The following is a 23,977-nucleotide window of genomic DNA, read 5'->3' as shown; positions in this document are numbered from 1 at the left end:
TTGTTTTTTTTTTTTTTGCTCAACATGAATAAAATAAAAGCCAAGTAAACCACACGGACTTTTAATTTGACGTAGATGTTTTCAGTAGTTATTAGAGATTCTCTTTAAAAACAACTCAGGCTATGGAAGTCTTAAACAGGCAGTGACTGAGGTGACGTTTCTATCATTTTTCTCTCAACGTCCAAATATTTCATAAGGTTGACATTTTAAAATGCAAATTTGCAGACAGGAAATGAAAGGAATGCAGAGGCACCTCGCAGGTAATGAATCAGAACGCTGCAGCCAAAACTTAGTTAAAAGTTAGAAGTTCTTGATATTGAGCATTGTTTAAAAAACTTAAGCATCCTTCACTCCTACGTATTTTGCTTCTAAACAGGCAAACTTTTCTACTTTCTTTGAAAAACTTTCACAGCTTTGATAGGAGTTTATTACGTGAACGTTTTTGGAGGGTTCTTAAGAGTCAGGTCAGGAGCTCATTTTTCATTTAGCACTTGAACATCTTTGCTAACTTTGAAAACACTTAGCTTCTCCTTTGTTTACTTTTCTGAATCAATTCTAAAGTGCTAATTTACTTTGCTGCTTTGTCAGCTTTCAGTTCAAGTTGAAGTCGACTGCTACGAATAATTCAGATAATTAGATGCTCTTCTTTTGAAGTAGGTAAAAGCTAAAAATGTAGCAGTTCCATTTCCTCTTCCTACATTCTTCTTTTTGATTTTTCAATAAACTTTATTGAACAAAGGGTTGGCAAACGAAAAGTAAACGAATGAGGAGGGATAAACTCACATTAACAAACAACAAGGGGTGTTAGTTGAAGAAAAAAACACATGCAATTGTTTTAACATGGTTGAATTTAGTGCTTTAGCACTTAGCATTAGCTTCCTCTATACACCATGTTGGTATAGCATTTTGGCATTAGCAGAACTGACGTTTATGATTAGTTCTTTGGGTTAGCATAGCTAGCGTTGCAGCATGTTGACCTTCTTGTCACTTGAAGCTTTCTCCACTCTGCTTTTACAGGTTTCTGTTCTCTCCTTTTTGGGTTATCTTCATGTTTAATTCCTCCACCTGTCCTTTCCTTTTCCACGCAGTCCATAAGAGAAGTGACGGGTTACGTGCTGGTGGCGCTGAATCAGTTCGAGTACCTGCCGCTGGAGAACCTGCGGATCATCCGAGGCACAAAGCTGTACGAGGGCCGCTACGCTCTGGCCATCTTCCTCAACTACAGGCGGGACGGCTTCTACGGCCTGAGGCAGCTGGGCCTCCGCAACCTGACGGGTAAGACGGGCCGCGGTCTGACTGCACAGAAACGTCTGGGAGAATGTGAAGTCAGTAGCTGCAAGGTGTAAAGAAACATAAAGAGATGTTAGTGTTTCCATACTTCATTCCCAGTTCCATTGTCACGTCTTTCCATTCTCTTTTTATTCTGCTCTTACTTCTTTTCCTCTCGTCTTTTCTTCCTTCTGTCCCAACATACTCTCCTTCCTTCCTCCTCTCTGCATCCTGTTTTCTCCTCCGCATAGGGTCATTCCTTCCTTCAGTTTTTTATTCCAATGTCCTCCCTTTCTTCTTTCCTTTGTCTCTTTCTTAAATAATTTATTCCTTTTCATATCCTTCATTCCTTTCCTTTCATATATTTCTATGATCATTCCTTCCTTCCTTGCTTCCTTCCTCCTCTCTCAGATCTGGTGAAGGAAGTGTGTGTTTTAAATCCTCTCTGAGGTGAGAACTAAAACAAAAAAAGAGGAAACTTCTCCAAAGCCTGAGCGGCCGAACGGATCAAATGGATTTGATCGTCTTTGCAATAAATCAGAGGCAGTAAATGTAATATTTAGCCATTTAAACTCCCCCACACAATGAATTATGGGCTCTTTTTTAATTTGTGCTTCCAACACATTTTCTGCTCTAAAAAGAAAATACCAGTTTGAATTCTTTTCTTTTTTTTCCCCTCCCACACACACACAAGCAGATTTATTGCAGCTTTAAAAGCTGTAAGTCACAGAACTGAAACTTTGTAAATAAGCTGCTGAATTAGGAATGTTGGGCTCAATAATGAGAGATTTTCCCCTCAACTTGATTCTTTTCCCTGTCAGAAGAAACAAAAGGCTTTGGAGGCAGGTTGCATCGATGTTTTACATAACAGCTGCTGTGTTGGGCTTTGTTTGGGCCATGCGGGAGCGCGACGCTAAACAGCAGCCAGTTGTTAAAGGAGCATTTAGCGGTGGTTACGTCTGAAACAGGAAGCTGCCTCATAGTGGATCCTTCAAAATAACTCTTCCTGTCTTCACCTCGTACGTTTAGAAAAGTTTGACGCACTCCGTGGTTCAGTTCAGTCACAGCATCAGAAGTTGATTTATACTGTAAGAAACTGCTGCAGACTTACACACAGATCAGCACTGTAACATAAAATTAACTGATGAATTAATTAGTATAACCCTTTAATTGCCATGACAACACTAGTGTTTTTATGGACCTATTGACTTACATGTGTTTTGAGGTGAGAGTTAAATGGTTAACTGAAATCCTGTATATAAATTATTATTTTAACATAGTATAGCGTCCATCAGATATTTATTTGTTCTGTGTTTGTTAATTGTATTTTTTTATTATATATACATACATACTATTTATTTTATTAACTTTTACTTGTTTATGTATTTGTTTTTAGTTATATAGTATATATAAATAATTTATTTTACCTTTTGATTGAATTCTTGCAACTGTAAATGTGGAACCAGATGACAAATGGAAACTTGTCGTAGTGACTAAAGGAAATAGTTTGGGATCCACGTTATCTGAGCATCTGCTCCTATTTGCTTCATCCAGTTTCCCTCCATCATGTAATCGAAGGGATCAAACAAACGGGACATGTCTTTTTTGTTTTTGTTGGGGAGTTTTTTTCTGCTTGCTGACAATCCTTAGAGAAAGGGGGGGGAAAATCCTTTCCGGTCTCCAAACAGCAGTTACTTTGTCTTTAATCTTGTTGGGTTTTGGAAGAAATGTGTTGGATGTCTTGATGGCTGGAAAAAAAACCAACAACAAAAAAAAAACCCTCACCACATTCATTGTTGCGCTTCCAGCATGAATTGAAACCAAAAAGCTTTGGTGCACGCTGGCGCAGCCAGGGAGTAAAAGTCCCGTCCAACACGTACGTCCTCGGAACCGTCGCCAAACAACAAAGAGGACTGCGTCAGAAATGGCCACTTCCTGTTCATCGGCACACACTGAGGTACTCAACTGTATTTGTTGTGATTTCAACAACAACAAAAAAAGACACATTGCTGCGTGTTTCTATTCAAAGCTAGCGGCCACATGGAAGAGAACAGCTATCGGTGCAGAAAAAGTTCCCCAGCAGGAATTTACTGCAGGCCCATGTCGTATTGACTTTGCAGCGCCGCTTTGGAGATTGATGGCCGGGGAGCAAACAGTGATCCATATTAGGCCCCAGATTTATTGTGATAAGCAGCGTTTTATGGAGTCTGAATGCCGTGATAAGGCACTCCTGAGAGCTGTAAGGGCGTGTTGACATCCGGCGCCGGTACAGCAGCGGGGGGCGGGTTGGGAGGGGGGGCACCTGTTTGACAGCCCCAACCAGGGAAGGAAAGCCTAAATGCACCTTCATCCCTGGATGATTCACAAGTTCTGCTCCACAAATGACACAAAAGAAGCAGGAAAATGCTGCTTTTCTCAGGTAAATGAGAAACTTCCTTTATTTTTACCAACCTTAAGGACTCTCGAGGTAAAGTGGCAGGAGACACGTTTTGCTCAGCAGCTCAGTGGATGTGTAAGTTTAGCATCAGCGGCGCACTGCAAAACCACAAAGCCTTAGCAAGTATTTTTCTCTCGTTTCTAGTAGGAATATCTTAGTGCAATTGATATGGCAAGTAACTTTCCACCAAGAAATTGGAGCTAGTTTTAAGGCAACAATTCCTTAGTTTTGATGAAAAAAATGCCAGTTCCATTGAAAGATTATTTCACTTATAACAAGATATTTTTCCCATGTTATTAGTGAAATAATCTGCCAACAGAACTAATACTTTTTCATCAATATTAAGAAATTAACTTAAAGCAATCTGGTATATCTGGCTGAAAACTTTCAAGTTTCAAGTGTATTAAGATATTTACCTTAGAAACCTGACCGAAATACTTGGTAAGATTTTGTGTCTTTGCAGTGTGTTTATTTCTGGTTGCCAGTTAAGATGTTAAAGACGCATTCGGAGCGTGATATGCGGCCCATCTCCACGGCTGCATACGCTTTCCGGCACTCCGCCTTCCTCAGATCACCAGACTTTATCCCAGTCCAGTGCTGCAGTTCAAGCAGAACCAGTAAAGCTTCTGGATCAGCACTGGTCCCTTGAATTCTCCTGGGCCTCCATGTTTTTTCTCTCTTACTCCAGCAGATCACCTCGTTCCTTCCCGAACGTTAATGAGGATCCAGCTAACTTGATGACTTGTGCTAATCCATTAGAAGTCCCAGCTGCTCGGTCCTGCAGACTCTGGGCTGTGAAATCCTTCGCTGATGGATTTGGGTTGAGTTTTGCTGCAGTCAGTCTGCAGACAGCTGTGCAGGCGTCAAACCAGCAGCTTGTTCAGCTTGAACTCTGCAGCCATATGAACTGTGTACACACTTTAGCGTGTTACCACGGAGCTAATTACCCCACGTTGAGCAGTGGCAGGCGTAACGACCGTCGGATCTTAAAGGCCATCAGAACTGATGACGTGTTGCGTTTGAAACGCTCTGATCCTGTTCCTGACACTTTTTTGTGTTTAATTCTCCTTTTTTCTGTCCATATGGATGTAGACCAAATTCTTTGGCAGATATGCTCCCATATTCATACGTCCAGAACCCAGGTAGCAGTCCTCCCTTCCCCTCTTTTATCATTTCTCTGTTCTTTCATGTAAATTGCTTCCACTGAGGCTCACTGGGGCTGCGGCTTCCTCCCCCGATTGGAAGCTAATCGTGTCGCACTAATTGCAGCATTTGTGTGGGCATTTCGCAGGTATTTAGGCCAAACTACCAACAGCAGTTGCCGCTGAGATAAATTGATTAATAGACCTCGTTATAATTAACCCCACGTGCATCTTCATTTGCGAGAGCATGACTATTGATTCCACGGGTCACACGCCTCTGCCCAGTCAACAGAAAAATCTCAGAATTTCACTCATTTTAAAAACAAATTGAGCATAAATGAGGAAAACAAACTTTATTTTATTATTGTGTTATAAAAGGATAAAAATAGAACTTACGCAGAAGAGAGCTGCAAGTTTAAAAATAAAATAATGACACTTCCGATGCTAAGTTGACCATTTTAATGGATTTTTAATGCAACTTTGCATTAAAAGTGTCATTATTTTCCGAATAACACCTCATGACAGCAGTCTTAAACATTCATGAACACTCCATTATCTTCATGTCAGGTGTTATGTCACGTTTATGACAGTGTTACCGCATCAAAGTGTTGCCAAATAATCAATGTACCGTCTGTCAAGCGTGGAGGGGGAAGTATCATGCTATGGCACAAAGTGTAGCAAATGAAAAAGTGGACAAATATCTCTAATTCTTTAAAATATCCGACGTCTGTCAGCTCCAAAAGTAAAACCTGGGCACAATGTAGCATTTCAGCAGGGTCAATCAATCAATCAATCAATCAATCAATCAATCAATCAAGTTTATTTGTATATCACGTTTCGGCAACAAGGGAGTTCAAAGTACTTTAGATCATAAAACCACAAAAATACAAAGTCAACAATTGAAACATTTTGTCTAGTGCCGTCGTTCCACATCAGAATGTTGATTAATGTTTCATTGATTACGTTTCAAAAGCTGCTCTAAACAGGTGGACTTGAGTCTGGATTTAAAGGATCTCATTGTTTCGGAAGTTTGTTCCAGATTTGCGGTGCATAGAAGCTGAATGCTGCTTTTCCATCTATACCAGATGTATTGTACAAGAAAAATACCTCAGTTAATGAAGCTGTGTAATGTCTGATAACAGGTAGATCTTGAGGCATGTGATTTCTGAGCCAGAGACAACGCTGGAAGGGACCAAACAAGGAATAAAGGGGCGAATGATTGAACGGGCTCAAAGTCAGTGGAAGCCCAAATATGGAAAGTGTGTTCCTGTGGGAAAGACTGCGCTTTAAGTTAGAGCTATATGTTGGGGAATGTCAGACATGGCAGAGGACGTCTAGAGGCTGTTTTCAAAGATCAACAGTTGGCACCTCATTCTTCCAGGCCAACACATATATCCTCCACAAATAATCCAAGCTTACTCGTGTCAAAAAAAGAAAAAAAAATGTTTTTTTCAGAAGTTGTGATCTTTATTTACATTTTTTTCTGGCAAGCTTTTCTCTGTTCTCTTTTTGGCCTTCATGTTTTCTTATAGATCAAACCGATCTGTCCAACCCAAACCCAATTCATCCAATACTTGCAAAATCTCGTTACAGTATGAAGCTGAAACTGGTTTAGCGGTTGTGAAGGTTTCACATCATCCAAAACTTTTTATTTTCTGGTCTTTTTCTCAGATTTTCGTCTCATTATCGTTCAATCTGGGTGCATCGCACATTATGCATGATAAGCACGTTATGCAACGCCGATGACTGAGTCTGAGGAATACAACGGTCCTTGAGTTTTCACATCACAGATGGGATCTGCTCTGTAATATATTTTCTTGAGTAAAGGTTTTAGTCGAGCAGCTTAGCAGTTTTAGCTAAACGCATGTCAAATTTCAGCCAAGTAGTGCAGCCCGTCAAGTGAAAGTGCAGCTGTTGCACAGATTGGCAGTCAAGCGTTGGACCTTCCCTAATCACTTCTTTACGCGTTTCGCCAGCTGCTTTCAGAAATCACGCAGATTTTCCTGATGGAAGAACACGGAGGAGCGAACGGAGCCGCCGTAATTGCGTTTGGAGTTTGTTTAGGCAAAGAATTCTCCCTCCATTGCCTCTTTACTTAACATAAAGCCTGTGGTGTGATCTCCAGAAAGTGGTGTAATTACAGGAAGATCAAATAGAGCAAAAGCGGCTAATGCTAATACGCACTCTCGATCTGGACCGTTAGAGGAAAGCTGGAGAGAGTAGAGAGTTGGGGCCCATTAATAATGAATCCAGTGTCATCATTAAGGCACCAGATGATTAAAACATATCTCCCAGCTTCAAACGCTGCTTTGCCATCCTAGGAAATGCTGCAGTTGTGAATCTGCAAAGCAAGAGAACCCTTTCAGTCTGCTTGTGAAATAAAGTTTTGCTCTTTTTTTTCTTTTTCTTTTTTTCTTTCATCCCTTCTAGCTCCTTTTTGGAGGAGAGAAACACCAAAGCACCAACATTCCTTTTTGAAAACAAAAGTGCAGCTCCAGTTCGGTGTGATGTAACTCATCCCATAAATCTGCACAGACGTCTCAATGATATGAACTTTTACTCCGAGTTGGTGTAAAACGCCTTTGCCGCAGCTTCTTGAGACGACTAGCTTATGTCAACTTGATGTAGATAGTTCCAATACAAAACCTTTAAATGTTCTTGATGGAGAAGACTAATCACTACTCAGACTGAAGACCTGATGTACTAAATTATCTCTCGTTAATATTCATGCTCAGGAGAAGGCAAAGCTTCATCTTTGGCTTGATTTCTGCAACCAAGCAGTCATTGTCATGCAATGCTTGTGCTCAGGCTTATTGTTGTGTTGCGGCGGGAGTCTTTTAAGTCCATTGACAGAGAGAGCCGAGGGGCCCCTGGTTTGTCTCCATTAGGGGCCGTACCACTCGTGGAAGGAGGAATAAATGATCTCTAATGGATCGGAAGCAGTCCCCTGAGGGCAGTATGTCCGCCGCCCTGTACGATGATCCTGGACGTTAAGGTTACCCGACTCCAGCTGAGTGAACCGACTCTGCACCTTACGTACATCACCTCAGTTGCAACTCTTGACTTTTGCTCCAAAGAATTGTCTAATATCACCTGTAAACTCAGCCTTCCAGATCATTCTTCAACACTTTGGGATTCGGTACTCTTTGGCTGGAGGAGAATGACTCATCGGTCCGGTGCAAGCACTCTCAACTAACCTTGATGACGAAATCTAGCCCTACAAAGTAAAGCAAACTTTTTCTCCATAAGGGACTACTGTGGTTCAACAAATGTGAAACAGATTTGTCCCTAAATCTGCTGACCTTTTTCTTTTTTTTTTTTTGACTAAAGACAAAAAAAATCATTTGCCAGAATCATTTCCTTCTTGAAAACTTTGATCTAAGGCTGTTTTCCCACCTGATAATTTGGTTTTGGTCAGTTAGAGACCAAAACTGCAACATTTTCAGCTGCTATACCACTGAGTCAAACCAACCAAACACTTTAAGCAACCCATTCCCCTCCTCGTCTGTGGGGGCGCTGCACCAAGAACCACTGAAGGAAATGACACAAAAACCTCTAAAGAAGTCATTGAGTGCAACCATAAACTATATATGTAAGCTAAAATAGAGTAGCATCAGGTTATAGCGGTTGTGGAGTTTCTCTTTTGAGCCGTTTCTCCTGCTAGTGTTAGACTTGTGCGCTTGTTTTGGTTCCATTTACCCAGAATGCCGGGCGCTTTAGTCCACTTCCTTCTCTTGAAAGCAGACTCCGTTCCATGCACACAAATTTCACCTGTGGAGGAACAAACAGCACAACAGAGTATAAGGCGCTTCCCTGTTTCATTTAACTTTTGCTTTACGACAATCCCAACGGAAGAACCTGATTTTGTGGGATTTTAGTCTAAAGGCCATGATGATCAAAGCAGAAAGTTGATTATTTGTTTGGTGAATCAGTTCTGAGTTGATTTGGCTGATGAATGGCCCAATGATGACCTAGTATTTAAAGACTCCGTTCTAGCCAAAGGTTCCAATAACCTTCAGCAAACATATAGGCTACCTGTTAACATGTAGAAACCTCCTAATGGTTCTTATGGACATCTGTATGCTGCAGGTCTTAAACAGTTGGCTCTAAAAAGTTTTTATTTACTTCCATTTGAGAGATATTTTGACCGATTAAACAAAGTAAAGCATAAATCAAAACCACTTTTGGTCCATTTATGTCCATTAAACTACCAGGGTCAAAAGTTGACTTTGTCCTTCAGTAAACAGTGCTTGAGACCAGGCCTTCTGATGACTGGAAGTGTCCATTTGACAGTAATTACACTGAGACCGGCTGATTGTTCTGCTCTCGGAGGCGTCCACGCTCTGACATCGCCTCCCATTTGCATGATTTAGGGTCCGGATGAAAACAGAGTTGTCCTCCAGGGTCTCCGGACACTTTGACTCCGACGCGCGTCGGTGATGTCTTTGGGTTCTCCGAGCCCCGTCTGCATCTCAAAACACTAATAAAGCACGTCCAGTCCCTATCGCTGATGAATAATAATGTGTGCTGCACATCTGGAGAAGTCGTAAACCAGAGATGGCCAAAATAAAAAGACTTGAATTCTTGTTGGGGAAAAACTCATCAAAAGTCATGTTAAATATTCTGTAGTGCCAGATGGAGGCAATTTACCGTTCCGAGTTGGTTTGTTGGTGTGTGTGCTGTCGTCTGTGTGCTCCAAATTATCCAAGCGGAGGGATGAGTGCAGCAGCTCTTTGCCAGAGAATGACAAATTGCCCATTTAGCCCATTGTAAGTGTCAATTTTAATGCAGAGGGGTTAGGTCGGTTTCAGCACTTGCTAACCATTCTGCAGGGTAAAAATATGGAATATGGTTTATTACTTGAATTACAAAATCTGTGTCAGGGCGGAAGCGTGTGCATGTTTCCGATCCGCAGACGGCAAAACACACACAGGAAACTTTCTTTCTGCGTGCGAGCACATAATAAGAGCTACATTTCAAGTTCTGAGGCCGGCGGCTCAGCGGTTTTCGTCCTGCCGTCACGGCTCCCCCTTGGCTCGTTCGCGGTGCCCTTTAAATTTCAGTTTGATGTCGCAATCTTGAACAATTGTACCCAAACACAATTTCCAGCTCAATCTCTGAGCGGACCCCGGCTCGTCGGGGGTAACTCTGCTGTAAAACAGCCTGTCACCGGCGTTGTGGAAAGAGGAAAAAAAAAACACAGCACAGCAATTTCTCGGAGGGTTGTTGAGCACCGAGAGTGGCAATTTATTTGATGAGTGAGTTGCTTGACCTGGGGTTCAGAGGGAGCTATTAAAAAATAGGGTATAAACCTCAAAAAACAAAGCTTATATATACAGTATATATATATATATATATATATATATATATATATATATATATATATATATTTATTTATTTTGCTGATTTCTGACTTTATCATCTGGACTTTAAAGCTGGATCTTGGACGAGGAAAAGTGAAAACGTCTTCAAACCCCTGCAGTTATTTGACATTAAACGTTGCAAATTCAAAACAGTGTTGATGACTGCATTGGTAATCAGAGGAAATCTAAATATTCAATATTTTCAACATATTTATGTATGAATTGACTGATGCAACAGACAGCAGTGATCGAGAACTTTGATCCAACATTTAACCTTCATTGGCGTTCCCACCCTCCTCCCCTCGTTGTGTTTGGCATGTTCTTTTGTTTGCCCTTTGCTGATTGGAGGGCCTCTGCCTCGGCTTCATCTGAATGCAGGAAGCGGTGACAGAAGAGGGCCTATTAGGACTGAAGCCCATCCGGCCCTTTAAGTGCTCCGTGTCTCCAGCTCCATTTTCATTTGCCTCCATTATTGAATTTACCGGCTTGTGGTTCGCCGTGATTGCATTTTTTGTCACCCCTAAAACATAATAATAATAATTAAAGAAATATCCCCACCCCCCTTCTCAAGCTCTCATCACCAAAGGTAGAGTAACACCCAGTTCTTTTGTAAACATGGCTGCTCATCAAGCGGTATTCAGATGGAGGTGGCCGGGGGAGAAGAAAGTGATGGCAGGGATTCATTTAGCGTCCATTGAAGCTTTAAGGTGATGGTGTTGGTGGGGGTTGCTATCTCCACCCTCCCACCTACACAGCATCCATAATCTCCTAAGGTGAAGCATTTTTCATCAGGATTCACTGCAAAACAATGTCAGTCCAGGCTGCTAAATTTAATCTGGGGGCTTTAAAACCCGATTATGGTTATCTGAAGGGCCGCGGCGGCCGGCTCCTGGAGGGTGGGGCTAAGTCAGAGAGACGGGGTTGGACCTCCCCCGCGCTGTCGCCCCTCACTCATTCGTCACCCGCCGCAATATCTCCTTGGCTGGCAGGGCTAATAATGGAGAAGAGGGGAAACGGGACTCGGGAGAGCCGCCTCCACGGTGCAGAGGCGGTTTCTCTGAAGTCAGAGGATCTCACTTGGAAAGATTGTATCGTTTATAAAACGGAGCACAAACGGCTTTGGCAGCTTTTTAGGGGTGTGACTAATACAACGCACCCGACATTTCCCTCTAACTTCCTAACTCGCACCGTTAGGAGCTTGATTTCATTTTGGTCACTACAACACCAGAGCGTATCTCCTCCACCTGCCTGACGGCGAACCGGCTCCTGTTTTCCGCCTGCGTGCCCTTCGCAATCTGCAGCCATTTACCCCGCATGCAGGCGGGATGCGAAATACTTATTCATAGAATTTGGGAAGTCGTTTTCACTTACGTAGCCGCTTTCTCAACAGCCCGCTTTAATGTAAACACACTTGGAGGCGCTGGAGGGTAAGGGGGTTAACCTCGGGGACTGGTGCTTGTTTTACAGAGGAGTCAGGAGTTTGCCTCAGATTACAGGATTTCTTTGTAAAGAAAATACAAAACTTGAATTTAATTTTGAACTGTTTTTAATAGCTTGCATATCACATCTATGTCAAAACGTCTCTCCATAAAAACATTATTCTTTTTCATTTTATAACCTCTGGCAAAAAAAATACATAATTAATACTTTAAGTTGGTTATATTTTAAGAAAATACCTGGACTTTAATTTTAAAACAGCTAAGCGCTCAATCAGAATCACCAAGCACTGAGGATAAGCATCATATAATTTTAAGGGGAAACAATATGTTGAAGGGCACAATGATGAAAATTGTATTATGAAATAATTTAATGCTGAGCTGAAGATTATGGAATTACTCACTACGTAAGAAAAACACTGAATTACATCTTACAGAAAACCTAAATGTTGGGGAAATGGTTATGGAATCTCTTAACACTTAAGAAAATATTCTAGATTCACTTTTTGTTGAAATAAAAAACGGCATTGAAGAAAGAAATATGGAATCATTAAATGTTAAAAACTAACTTAGCTTAGCTTAACTTAGATCAATGGGAGAAGAAAATGTTTATCCATCTGACTAAACATTTTCTTAAGAGCAGAGATTTTGTACTTTTCACCAAAAATCTAGTTGTGCAATTTTGCGCGCGTGTCAAACGTTTTTATTTCTAATTCTTAAAACGTCATTTTCTGCTGGTTAGTAAGCCGTCCAATCACAGCAGAGAACTGACTTCTTCTGTAAAGTCCGTGGAAGATCTTAACTCACCCAGCGTTCATATCCATATTAGTTTCATAAATGTTGAATCCCCTGAATAAATATATATATATTTTTACTCTATCACAGTTTTTTTTTAGAATATAACATAAAAAAGGAGCAAAGGGCCAACTTTAGCACAATAAAAGTGGAGCAAAAAAAGGAGGCAATGTCTTGTAAGGAATATAATATTTATGTCACATAAAATGGCCACGCATCAGGGGTCACAAGTCAGCATTCTGAGGCAGATCTACATCCTACAACATGACCATCATCCAAAATACACCTACAGAACTGTCTGAAAATCCAGGCCTAGTCAATGCACAGATCTTGATCACTTTGAGATGCTATACACCGACTTGAAACAGACTGAACAAGCAAGAAACTCCTCAACCAGCTGAAAAAGAGGAGGAATTCTGATCTTAGAGATGTCAGATGGTTTTGTTTCAACATTTTAAATTGGTGAAATTAAGTTAGTTTCTGTTGTTTAGTAAAATCACTGTTTTGCAGGGGGGGAAAAATAAAGCTAGCAATAACATGTAAAACATTTCACAATGACAATTGAGTATTTTAGGGCTTCTGTAAAGTCACTTTGTGTTATCTACGTCTCTTCAACATAAAAAACATCCTATTGAAGTCAATAATGCTGCCTCAAAACACCGACTCTGCTACTCTGATAAAACGGAACCAAAATAGTTTTCACACCTTGGCACCAGAACCACTGGCTATAGAAAAAGAAACGTTCTGCAACTTACCTTCGTCTGGTGTGAAAACGGAACATTTGTATGGATTTTAACCCCAGGGAATGAAACTACCAGAGTTTGAAGTGCAACTGTCATGTATTCAGAAAGTATATTTTGAATAGGAGGGAGTGGCTCAGATATGCAGTGAAGACGTCAACATTTGAAATTGAACACAAAACAGGCAACCTAGCCAAAGTTTACACAATTTTGGATCACCAGATAAAAAATGATTGCAATATAAAATATCTATTAACCGCAGACGTCATCTACAACAAAATATGTTGGAAAAATAAGCAACAATATAGTCTGGTCATTTAAATCCACACAAACAGATCAGAACAATTTAACTTAGGAAGAAATTTTAAAAATATATATATATATATTGATAAATCTTTACTTTTTGACAATTTTCCTTTTTGAACATTTTTACCCAAAGATTTCTTATAGGAACTATCATTGTTTGGAAGGATGTTTAGGTTGGGGTGGAGAGACGTCACCTTCAAAATAAAAGCCTCAAATGTACAGAGTTTGTCAGACGCTGTTTCTGATTGTGAGTTTTCACACAGGCCAGGGCTGGACACCTAAAATGCCAAACCAGGTAGGGTTTCAGAGGCTGATTCTTGTTGCTTTTCGCTGAGTTCGACTCAAATAAAAAACAACAGGAGCACGGGTGAGAACCGGGGTTGAGTGTTTCTGAAGGATGATCCTAATGAAGACGAGCAGAGGGCGGATGCCCAGGGCGCGCAAGCGACACGCCCGCCACTAAGACGCAACAATAAGGGTAAACGCACGGACTCATCAGCGGAGGACGGATCGCTGTCGCAGCCTTATTCATCAGCGTAATTAGGCAGGGGAAGAGATGCGGGACAAGTGGCTAGCAGCACTGATGAAAGCTCATCAGCAGGCTTCGTTCAGAGCCGCGGTCACTGATTGGTGCTTTGGCTATCATTGCCTGGAAACTACTTCAAACTGAAGGACTGTGCTCAGCTGAATGCCTATGAAATGGGCTTAATTGGCTTATAAAGGCAGACGGGCACGGAAATGGTTCTTACTTTCGCTAACAGTCTTTTCCCCATTCTGGGAATGTTGCTGTACAGATGAATGTTGTGAAGAAAGCCAACGCTGCTGCTCTTACCTTGTTTGGTTCAACAGTAATAATCAATAAACGGTCACGGTACCGCTGTCAGGACACTCAGACTTCCTGGCTTAAGTCTTCAACTGAAACACAGAAACAACTTGATGTAGTCTTTAAAGTCATATCAGTACTTTGGGGATTTTCTTTACTTTTTCACCCAATTTCTCATCTGGTTCTTGTATACTGTTGTATAAAATCTTAAGATGACAAAAAATTGATATGTGTTTGGTACACGTGAAACATGTGGACTATATGGAGATCAGAACCAAGCACTCATTGTGCGTAAGATAAAGGTAGGGATGCACGATACGCTAAAATGCTACAATTCATTTGGTCGATAACAAATACCAATACCGATATTTTTTTTTCCTATAGCTCATTATTGAAACTATATGGCTTTTTCTACTGTGGACTTAAAATACTTTATTATCTTTGTCAATTTAGCCTGCTACCAAATGCTAAAAAGAAGGCTGAAAATGATGTAACACTTTCATCTTGCATTATGTTTAATGTCAAATTTCTTAATATCTGCACCTTCTAAGACAACGACAACAGTCAAACAGCGCAAATTTGACGTTGTGCTATTCTATGCAGGCATCATTGTCACTGGTTTGTCATATAAAAACAATGTCAATGTCGGTCATTGACAGAATGGCCGATGTCGATATTAAATTTTACAGCTAATATCGGCCGATACATGCCGATAATATCATGCATCCGTAGGGTTAGGGTTAGGCTACCCTAATCCTCTGCCTTAGAAATCTCCTCCAAATCTTTCTACATATAGACTTTTTCTGGGTAATTAGTTTCTTTTTAGGTAATTGTAGAATTAACTCAAAAATGGGTTTGGTAGAGAGATATTTCAAGACTTCTTACCTGAAGTATTTGAGAGAAGGTAACTGAGGATCAAGTGTCAGACCTACTGTATTCTACACGTCTTCCTCAATAGAGTATCTCTGAAATGAAATAAAAAAGCAGGTTAAGACCAAAAGAATAGCTGACACACTCCATAATCCACGAGAAGTGGGTAAATATCTCATTTTAATACAGTGAGGGTATTAACTTAATACATTTATTTTGTATATTTTGAGGAATTCTCCCAATCCCAGCCCACATCGTGTTCCACCGCACGCTTTGGCTCGTACCTCTGATTCAACCCGACACTTCAACCTCCCCTCGCCAAGAATCTTACTCCTCCATTACGCTGAGAGCTTCTTTTTTTTTTTTCTTCCAGTGCCAAGAGATCTGTAGCAAAAACGCCACACCAGAAGCAAAACATGACCTGACCATATGGCAGCGGGGCCCTCGGCGGCCTTGTTCGCACATAAAACGACTTCACGGGGAGCACAGCGCCCGGCGGCACCGAGCGACGGCGCCGGTGGAACATACAGAATACTAGAAACGGGAGATAAAGGCTCCAGATTGGGGCCCCACTTGTAAAATGTAGCCAAGCTCTGATTGAAATCAAGAACTTCCTGGCAAATTTATGTGAAGAACAAATTTTTTGAAAGAACGCAGCGTCTCGAAGTAAAATGACTAATTATACCGTATTGAATTCTATAGCTGTGATTCTCAAAATGTTCAGCCTAAAATAAGAAGTTATTGTTCAAAATATTGATAGACTTAGCAGCCAAACGGTGTCATGTTCTATTATTCTAGTTCTAGTCATTTTTGCAGTTCATTCAAAAAAAAAAAAAAAGTATAATCAGAAAATGTTTAAACCTTTTTATTTAACATCTTTGAATAATTTTACTTTTGGAGCAGGCGCTACTCTGACCATGGTTAAGTTGTTTTTAATTCCAGGTTTCATGTTTCAGCTAAATTTTCTTGTCTTGAATTTTGGAACATTTGAACTTTTACACAAACATAATGCCCTCCACTTATACATAAATATATTTTTAGAATTTTTAAAAGACAGAACATCAAATTGTTATTTTTTAGCATTCTTTTTAATAGTTTCAGTTTCACATTTTGGATATATTACATTTTATTTTTAACCAGACTAATAGTTTTATATTTTATTTTAAGGGTTTAACAAGTTTAAATGTTTTAGTGATAAATTGTATCATAATAATGTGGCGTGATTTAATAACTGACATTTAGGCATTAAGCAGAATGTCAGACTAATTAAAAACTGGTGAAATTCTACATATATCATGATGTGTAATATTTCAATGGTTCTCAAAAATCTGCCTTATTTCCACAAGTAAGTTCACAAAATAAAACAAAAAAAGTAGTCATATTTTTTGCTATTTTGTTAGTGTCCTTATTTTTCCAGAAATGATGAACAAAGTTAGCTTCATTGATTGTCTGCTTGTTTTTTATTCTTATTTCTCTTTCCAGTAGTTTATGGCAACTGAAGAGGACCAGTAGTTATATGGAAAGCCAATAGTGTCACAAATTTTCTTTAATACTATTTGATGTAATTATATGAGTAAAATAAACCCCAACTGCTGTTTAAACAGTATCACACATCACTTTTTTCTTGAGTTTTGCACATTTTTTTCTTTTTTCCAAATTAAATAAATATCAAATTCAATTCTATTTCAAATTTATGAAGAATAACATTTGGAGTTAGTCTTTTTTTGTTTGTGTTGCTCTGAATTGTTATAGAAACATAATCTTAAAACCATTGTTGACCGTTTTATCCGATTACTCTTTTGTTTTTCATCTCTTTTTTTTGCATGTCAGGCCTTCCGTAGAGCATCAATTAGTTTGACGTTCATTTGAGAACAGCTGTTAAAAACACTTCCCGTGCCTGCACAGGCCCTGAGCGTCCACCAGCGATGCGGAGAGCTAGTTTTTACGATGACCTGTGAATCAAAAGGGAAGCCGATCCGTCCTCTGTGGCTTCCTGATGGAAACCTGGAGTTATCGGCGGTGCCGGAGTGCAGCAGGCGGCCGCGGCCCCGGTAATGAATGGCCACCTGGTCCAGGCTTGTCATCCCCGCCTCTGGAAGAGTTAGCGCCGCTGCTTGGATGGACAGCAATTTGTGTGCTGGAGTGCGGCCGCTGGCATTTACAGGAACATCTGGGGGCCGAGTCGGGCCCTGACAGAGGGACGGCTCTCCAGAAAGTATCAAAATCCATTATATCTGCCATTACCCAAAGGTCCCAGGTGGGAAAGGTAGTTCAGTTTGTCATTTTTGACTTTTTCTGCTATTTACCTTTTTGGCTGTCTTGGGAACGTGAAGCCTCTCCAGCACTTGTGTTAAGTCAATAATGTCCCTATAACCACTGCTGTCTTGCTGGACAGTGGCTGGGCCTGTAAATCATCTCCTTATATTTATCGGTTCATCTGTTTTATTACAAGAACGTATGTCACAGAATCTTTATTTTTTTTATATAAAATGTAATAAAAATTCAATTTAAATCAAAGGAATTGGAGAGATTTAATTTGGTTGTGCCGTTTTCTGCAGTGCAATGTGTAGAGGTGGAAAAACTATGATGGGGTGCAGAAAAACATTAGTTTAATAAAATATTAAGTATTTGTGCAGTAATGTGGATGAAGCGACAGAAGCTGAGTGTCCAGATGCTGCATTGACTTCTGGACCACCATTAATCCCCTCCACCTCTCCAGACCCACCGGGAACATCTGCTGAGTTCGGAGCTCCACCTAAACTCAGACATCATTCAGAAGCTCAAGGCTGGCCGCCGTTACCGAGCGGCGGGCCGCCTTGGGTTACAGTTCGGCGTCCTTTTCTCCGCGTCCGTCACAGCGCTGCAGGGATCTGGGCTGAGGTCGGACCAAGGTCACCTCAGGTCACCCATCTGTCTCACCCTGCGTCGTTTCTTCTAAGAGCGTTCTTTGCGTCGTCTTGAAGGGAGCTCGCGAATGTTTCTGCTTGTAAATGGGGGGGGCGTGCGGTGATGGATGCTCCGCGCTGACGGGAACATGATTACATGAACCGGGTGCTGCAGGCCGTTCAGCAAGCAGACGAAGCGCCATGTCACCTCTAAAGAGGCCGTGAATGAATGTCCCTGTCTCCACCAAGGCCCACTTCCTTAATCAGGGTGTCGGATGGTAATGATTAGCTTCCTGTGTGCGGCTTCCCGAGCTGCCGAGGCGTCCGCATAATTCATACGCTGTTAATAATCTGCCCGGAGAGACAATGCCCTTCTTTTCCTTCTGAGTTTATCCGTCTCTAATCTGAGCCGCATTCCAACTTATTTTAAATTAAATTTCATTTATTATGACAAGTGCTTTCCTGGAATAAGGCTTCATGTTGGAGGATATAGGGAATGCGAGGTGATTGCATCTAAATCCCCTCCCTCCACCCTCTTCTGGAGGTTTAGCGATGCACCGGGTAGCAGCTGCAGAGGAAGCGGCGGCGGCGGCGGTGGATCTGCCGCCGCAGGTCACGGCTCGGGAGGGAGGTGGATTACCGCCGCATCATTATAGTCAGAGTCTGTGTCCAAAACCTGGATTAGTAACATAGAGAGGGATTAGGCTTTATTATCCTACTCTGGCATCTGTTAAGGCTACCGGTCCTTGAGAAAAACATATTTTTGCTGTTTCAGCCTGCTCTGTATGGGGATCCCGCCTTTACGGCGGCGCCGCTAACCTTCCTGTAAAGTCACATGGTTCAGAAACCCGATTTCATTTAGCAGCTGCTGTTGTTCTGAGCCGCAGACACAAACCTTCATGTGTTCAAATGGGATTTTATGCCAGGGAATAAAAAGAAGGACGTTTTTATATTAATGTGAAATATATCTCAAAGTAAAATCCAGTACAGAAACCAACCTATGGAAACCCTAGTAAAGGGGTGTTGAAAGTGTGGGTCAGGGGCCGTTTGCAGCCCTTGGAATGATTTTGTGCGGCCCTTGATGACAATTTAAGAATGGCATAAATTTGGCTTTCTAGCTCAGGAAGTGATGTAGGCACAGAAATCAGACTACTCTTCTTGTTTCATTAATGTATTATGTCATTAAGTCACTGTTAAGCAACTAAAAATAATGAATAAATTTTTATAATTGATACATTTTTCTCATTTTGTCAGACCTACCAGGTCATCTCAAACAAAAGCAATCCACTGTTTCCAACTTAGCGACTTCTCAGGCAAAAAAAAAAAAATCCAAATCAGTCTCTCGAGAGTTTAAATGGTCGGCGATCATCAAGAAACTGAAATCGGTGCACTACTACTCAACACTAGAGTTGGTCTAGAACACACAATTTCAATAAAATGTGTTTGAGTGGTTGGGCATCTGAAAAGAAAATATGAAAAGATGCAATCTGTAAGAAGAGCCAGCCTTTAGTTGAAGGAAATCGAGTGTGTTTGGTGATTCAAGTTCACTTTCAGATAAACGTCAGCAGATGCTCTAAATGCATCAGTCTCCTGTCTCAGCCTGTTGTTTGCCTTCAAGACTGAGGAATTCTGCAGCTAAATGAAATCGCTTAATTTTAAAATTACACAATATATTCTCCTTAAAAGCTTTTGTTGTTAAGTTTGCATGTGAAATCCATCCAGCAGCCTTTAGTTGATTAGTCTCTTTATTCCAGCCATCAGTGCTTGTGGACGTGGCATTGAATTACGGCGCACATTTGTCAATAGCATTTACCTTCATGCTCAGACGCGCTTCAAGGGAACGCCGTTTGCAACGCGGGGCTTCCACACAAAAGAACCATAAGAGTTAACCTTGAAGTATTGATTTCCTGCCATGGTGTACATGTGCCATAAATGCGCCATAAATCCACGGCTCTCTGCTCATTTTTCTTCCTGTCTCCCTCTACCTTTTCTCTCCCCGTGCAGAGATACTGAGCGGCGGCGTCTACGTGGACCAGAACAAGTTCCTGTGCCATACTGACAACATCCACTGGCGCGACATTATCAAGAACCCCCAGGCGGAGCTGCTGGTGGTTCCGTCCAACAACAGCAACAACGGATGTGAGTAAAGTCCAAAAGCTCGCCCTCCCCCCCCACCCCTGGACCACGCTTGAACATTCATGACCTATCGCTTTTATTTCATTCTGTTTGCCTGCTGGGGATTTGGAAGCGAAATCACTTGGTGTTAGATCAACATGCGAACCTTTCCAGTGGAGTTGAAACCAGCAGGGCTTTTGCAGCAAAGCCCATGGAGCTGCTGTCGGCTGGGCTCTTTGTAAATCTCAATAAAACTGACAGCTAGTTTGAAGTGGCGCGCTTCCCTCTCTGTCCGGTGGACATTTGGTGTCAGACGAACTGGCGGTTGAAGACAGACTCTTGCAAACTTTTCTGTGTGTGTATCTCAACCTTTGGGTGAGTTGAAAGGATAAATTATGAGGTTTGTCTGGACAATTTGTGAATTTAACTAGAATAAATTATCCTCTCTACTGTGACCACATCTATAGAGGCTTGCCCTCTGGCAGTTTGCTGCTCTGAGACAAACCGGAGTTAACAAAATGCTGCCGATAAGGAAATGTTGCTGCACATCAATATGGAAGGGGCTTTAAAACACTTTGGAGTGAGAGAGATTCGTCATGAGTGAAAAACATTGGAAAAAGTTGCCAAGCTTCAGATTCATTCAAGTCCCAAAGGGAAATTAGTGTTACAGCAAGTAAAAAGGCAAAAAAAAGACATAAAAACAAAGAGACATACAATCAAAGTTCTAAAAATGAGGGACAATAGAATGTGTCAAAACAAAAAAAAAAGTATCACTCCACACAAGAGTGCCAGTAGATTATATCATCATCATCGACCAACAATTGCAACTATCAGTAAATAAATGTAGAAATCAACAGTCAGATGATGATCCTTCTGTCTTGCCAGGCTTCCTCAGCAAATTCAACCCAAGTTTTGACTAGACAATGCTCAAAGACGCTGCAAAACTGGAAGAGTTCTGAAAGAAAGTGCATAAAGAATGAAGCGTTTTTGCAAAGTTGCATCTGAAGAAACCATAACGACCTCTGGAGTGACGCCCTTTGGACAGAAGAGACCACAATGGGAGTGTTTGGACACAACGCAAACGACGGTCGATTGAGGAGAAGAAACATCGAGGACGCTGGTTCTTTGGAGGTTTCTAATAGAATCAGACGGGTGCCTTTAATCTGGATTAGTGGATATGAAATTCACAAAACAACCAATCCGTTATTCTGCTCTATCAAGATCTTGAGCAAAATTGTATCTGCATCTCAACAACTTGAAACCGTAGCTAACCAGACCTCATGGACGGCAGGTTACTGAAAGACCAAGAAAAACATTTTGGGAGAGACCTTTAGATGCAAAATGTGTGGAACATTGTTATTTTGTTGATTAGCTAGTGCTGATGGAGGGGGGGCGGGTAAAGCACTAAAGTGTGGAGGAGGTGGGCCAACAAAAATGACAAGAGAGTGTGTGGGAGTGGAGGTTGCCAAATTGGCGCCCGTTGCCAAGACGTAGTCAGTATTTAACATTAGGGACCTGTGGTGGGAGTGGCTAAAGGGGCCGGGTGACAGTCGGCGGCGTTGTTCCACTCACTGTGTAATTAACCCATAGTCAATTAAGTCTTGATGATGGGCCACAGCCAGATGAGCGCTGTCAGGTCCCACTTTCCCTGACAGAAAGGGAGTAGAGGGCGCGTTTTCACGCTCCTCTTCCTCACCGACCACAACCACTCTATTGTCTACTCAGCTCAGGAGTTTCCACAATTGTGTCCCTGTCACCAGTCAGGAGAAAGTTTTGGCTCCCCGCTCGCTGCGACGTGTCGGTTTCTTTGGCGTTTGTCTGACGTGTTTTTGCTTTGTTTTCCAGGCAGGCGCTGCCATCGCTCCTGCACCGGACGCTGCTGGGGTCCTCAGGAAAGCCAGTGTCAAACATGTGAGTGTGGATAGTTTATATCTGGATCTTCTCCATGGCAACCCCAGACCTTGTTATTACTAAAAGACTTGATGCACATATATGGTATTTACCATTAGCTCTCTAGACTTTCTGCCTTTCAAAAGTTTTAATTTACCCACTGAATCACAGTCTGCCAAACACAACCACTATCTGGGAAACTCATTAGACATCCTATGTAGGTATTATCTGGCTCTCATATAGGTATTAGGAGGATCAGTTTAAAGTGGCTTCTACTCCTTATCCAGAGATGATGAGCATCCATTGTGACCGAACAGAATATAAGAGGGCCTATTTTTATCACTATTTTATACCCACATGGCACCCATGTGCAAATGTTTTATAAACTAACATGTGTTTGTGAGTCCTATGTGGATCATTTTTAGGATGAGTTGACATTAGTTTTGGTGTGGGACCATTACAGACCAGAAAACCCTTTGGGGAACCTTTGTAAGCCTTAGCTGGGCCTCAGACAGGCTTTATGGACATCAATTGAAATAACTCCATGGAGATCAAACCTAGACGGTATTTAGGATGGGGCTGTTCTAGGTTGCATCTAAATACAACCTAGAACAAATGAAGACCTTAGCTGGGATTGAAAATGTTGCCTGGCATTAGAATGAAGTCCTTGGATCTCAAGGTTTGACTGTAGAGTTATTGATTTTCTGCTCGCCGTCTCGCCAACTATCGCTGGCCAATCAATGAATGCAGTCTGATGTCAGTCAAATCACCAGGTTGTTCCAAAAAATGGAGATGAACCGGTTAAGATTCTACATGACACGTAGGGCCAAGTGGGGTTATAAGTCATTTTTGATTAAATCTGTTGTAATTGTGCAACACATCTAATCCCCAGATGGATTGGGTTCCTATTTTTCCATAGAGTTAAGTTCAAACCAGGGGCACCAGTGGAGAAGATTGTTCAAAAGCAAAGTAAAGGGTTCTTTAGGAGAAGATGGAGCATTCAGATTCATTTTGTCTGATTTTTATATAAATAAGAAAATGTACCTGTTGCTTCCACCAGTGGATACATTTTCTTGACAATGTATCAATGATTGTAAGTGTTACAATCATTGGTGTCAACAACTAAATCAAGGAGGAGCTCAGAAAAACAAACAAAACAGCTGTTTTAGAGAGGATTTTCTTGCTGCTCTTATTGAATTATTAAAAGCTGATAATTTAATAAACCAACATGCTGTGCAACAATAAACAGGCAGAATGCTCGAGAAGTGAACCCATGCGAGTGTTAGCAGTTTGAAGAACGAATGCTGTTTTTCACAGATTAATGAACCGCAGAGGCCTGTTGTTGTTCCACATCTGTAGTGTTATGTTGCCAGTCATTAATTCCTCCAACCTTCTGATTGTTGGCTGCAACGTTCTGTCTGGTGTGTAAAACTGCTTCTTAGCTCCAATGTACAACAGGAAACAGCCTTAAGAGAACAGCAATGTATAAAAATTAGGACACAATTTTAGCAATACTGAGAAACTTTTTAAGGACTGACACAAAACTTAGTAAAAGATAAAGAAAAAACTAAGGTATAAAACTTTGAGGTCTTGCAATAATTGGCTGAAAATGAAGAAATGGAAAATCCTGGCCTAGTCAAAGTTAGTTTTGGCACCATTGAGATGAAATGGAGTGAAACCCTCTAACATCTCACAGCTAAAAGTGAGCTAAATTGTAGGAAGATTTTGATCTTTTCCTCTGCAATAAAACATATTTTTGCTGTTATTTTTTTATTTAATGAATAAAAACGGGTTAAATTTTCTACAATATAATAAAATCAGACCATCATTATTATTTAATGAACATTGTATAGTCACATTCTAACAGGGTTTCCAGATACATACCAACAAACGTTTTTGGCAGCAT

At 41.1% G+C, this 23,977-nt stretch overlaps 1 protein-coding gene across 3 annotated transcripts in view; it reads left to right on the top strand.

The window, feature by feature from the left end:
• The window catches only part of si:ch73-383l1.1 (receptor tyrosine-protein kinase erbB-4), a 269,734-nt gene that overhangs the window by 162,600 nt on the left and 83,157 nt on the right, over window positions 1-23,977 (top strand). For all 3 annotated transcript variants that reach the window (XM_028011161.1, XM_028011162.1, XM_028011160.1), the window contains exons 3-5: window positions 1,089-1,275; window positions 20,071-20,205; window positions 22,027-22,092. In XM_028011161.1, coding sequence (XP_027866962.1) covers window positions 1,089-1,275; window positions 20,071-20,205; window positions 22,027-22,092 — 388 coding nt within the window. The remainder of the gene's footprint in view (window positions 1-1,088; window positions 1,276-20,070; window positions 20,206-22,026; window positions 22,093-23,977) is intronic.

Source organism: Xiphophorus couchianus, chromosome 24 (genome assembly GCF_001444195.1).
Source record: "Xiphophorus couchianus chromosome 24, X_couchianus-1.0, whole genome shotgun sequence".
NCBI classification, from domain to species: Eukaryota; Metazoa; Chordata; class Actinopteri; order Cyprinodontiformes; family Poeciliidae; genus Xiphophorus; species Xiphophorus couchianus.
The sequence above is the reverse complement of the archived record's forward strand: the minus strand, read 5'-3'. Positions and strand labels throughout refer to the sequence as shown.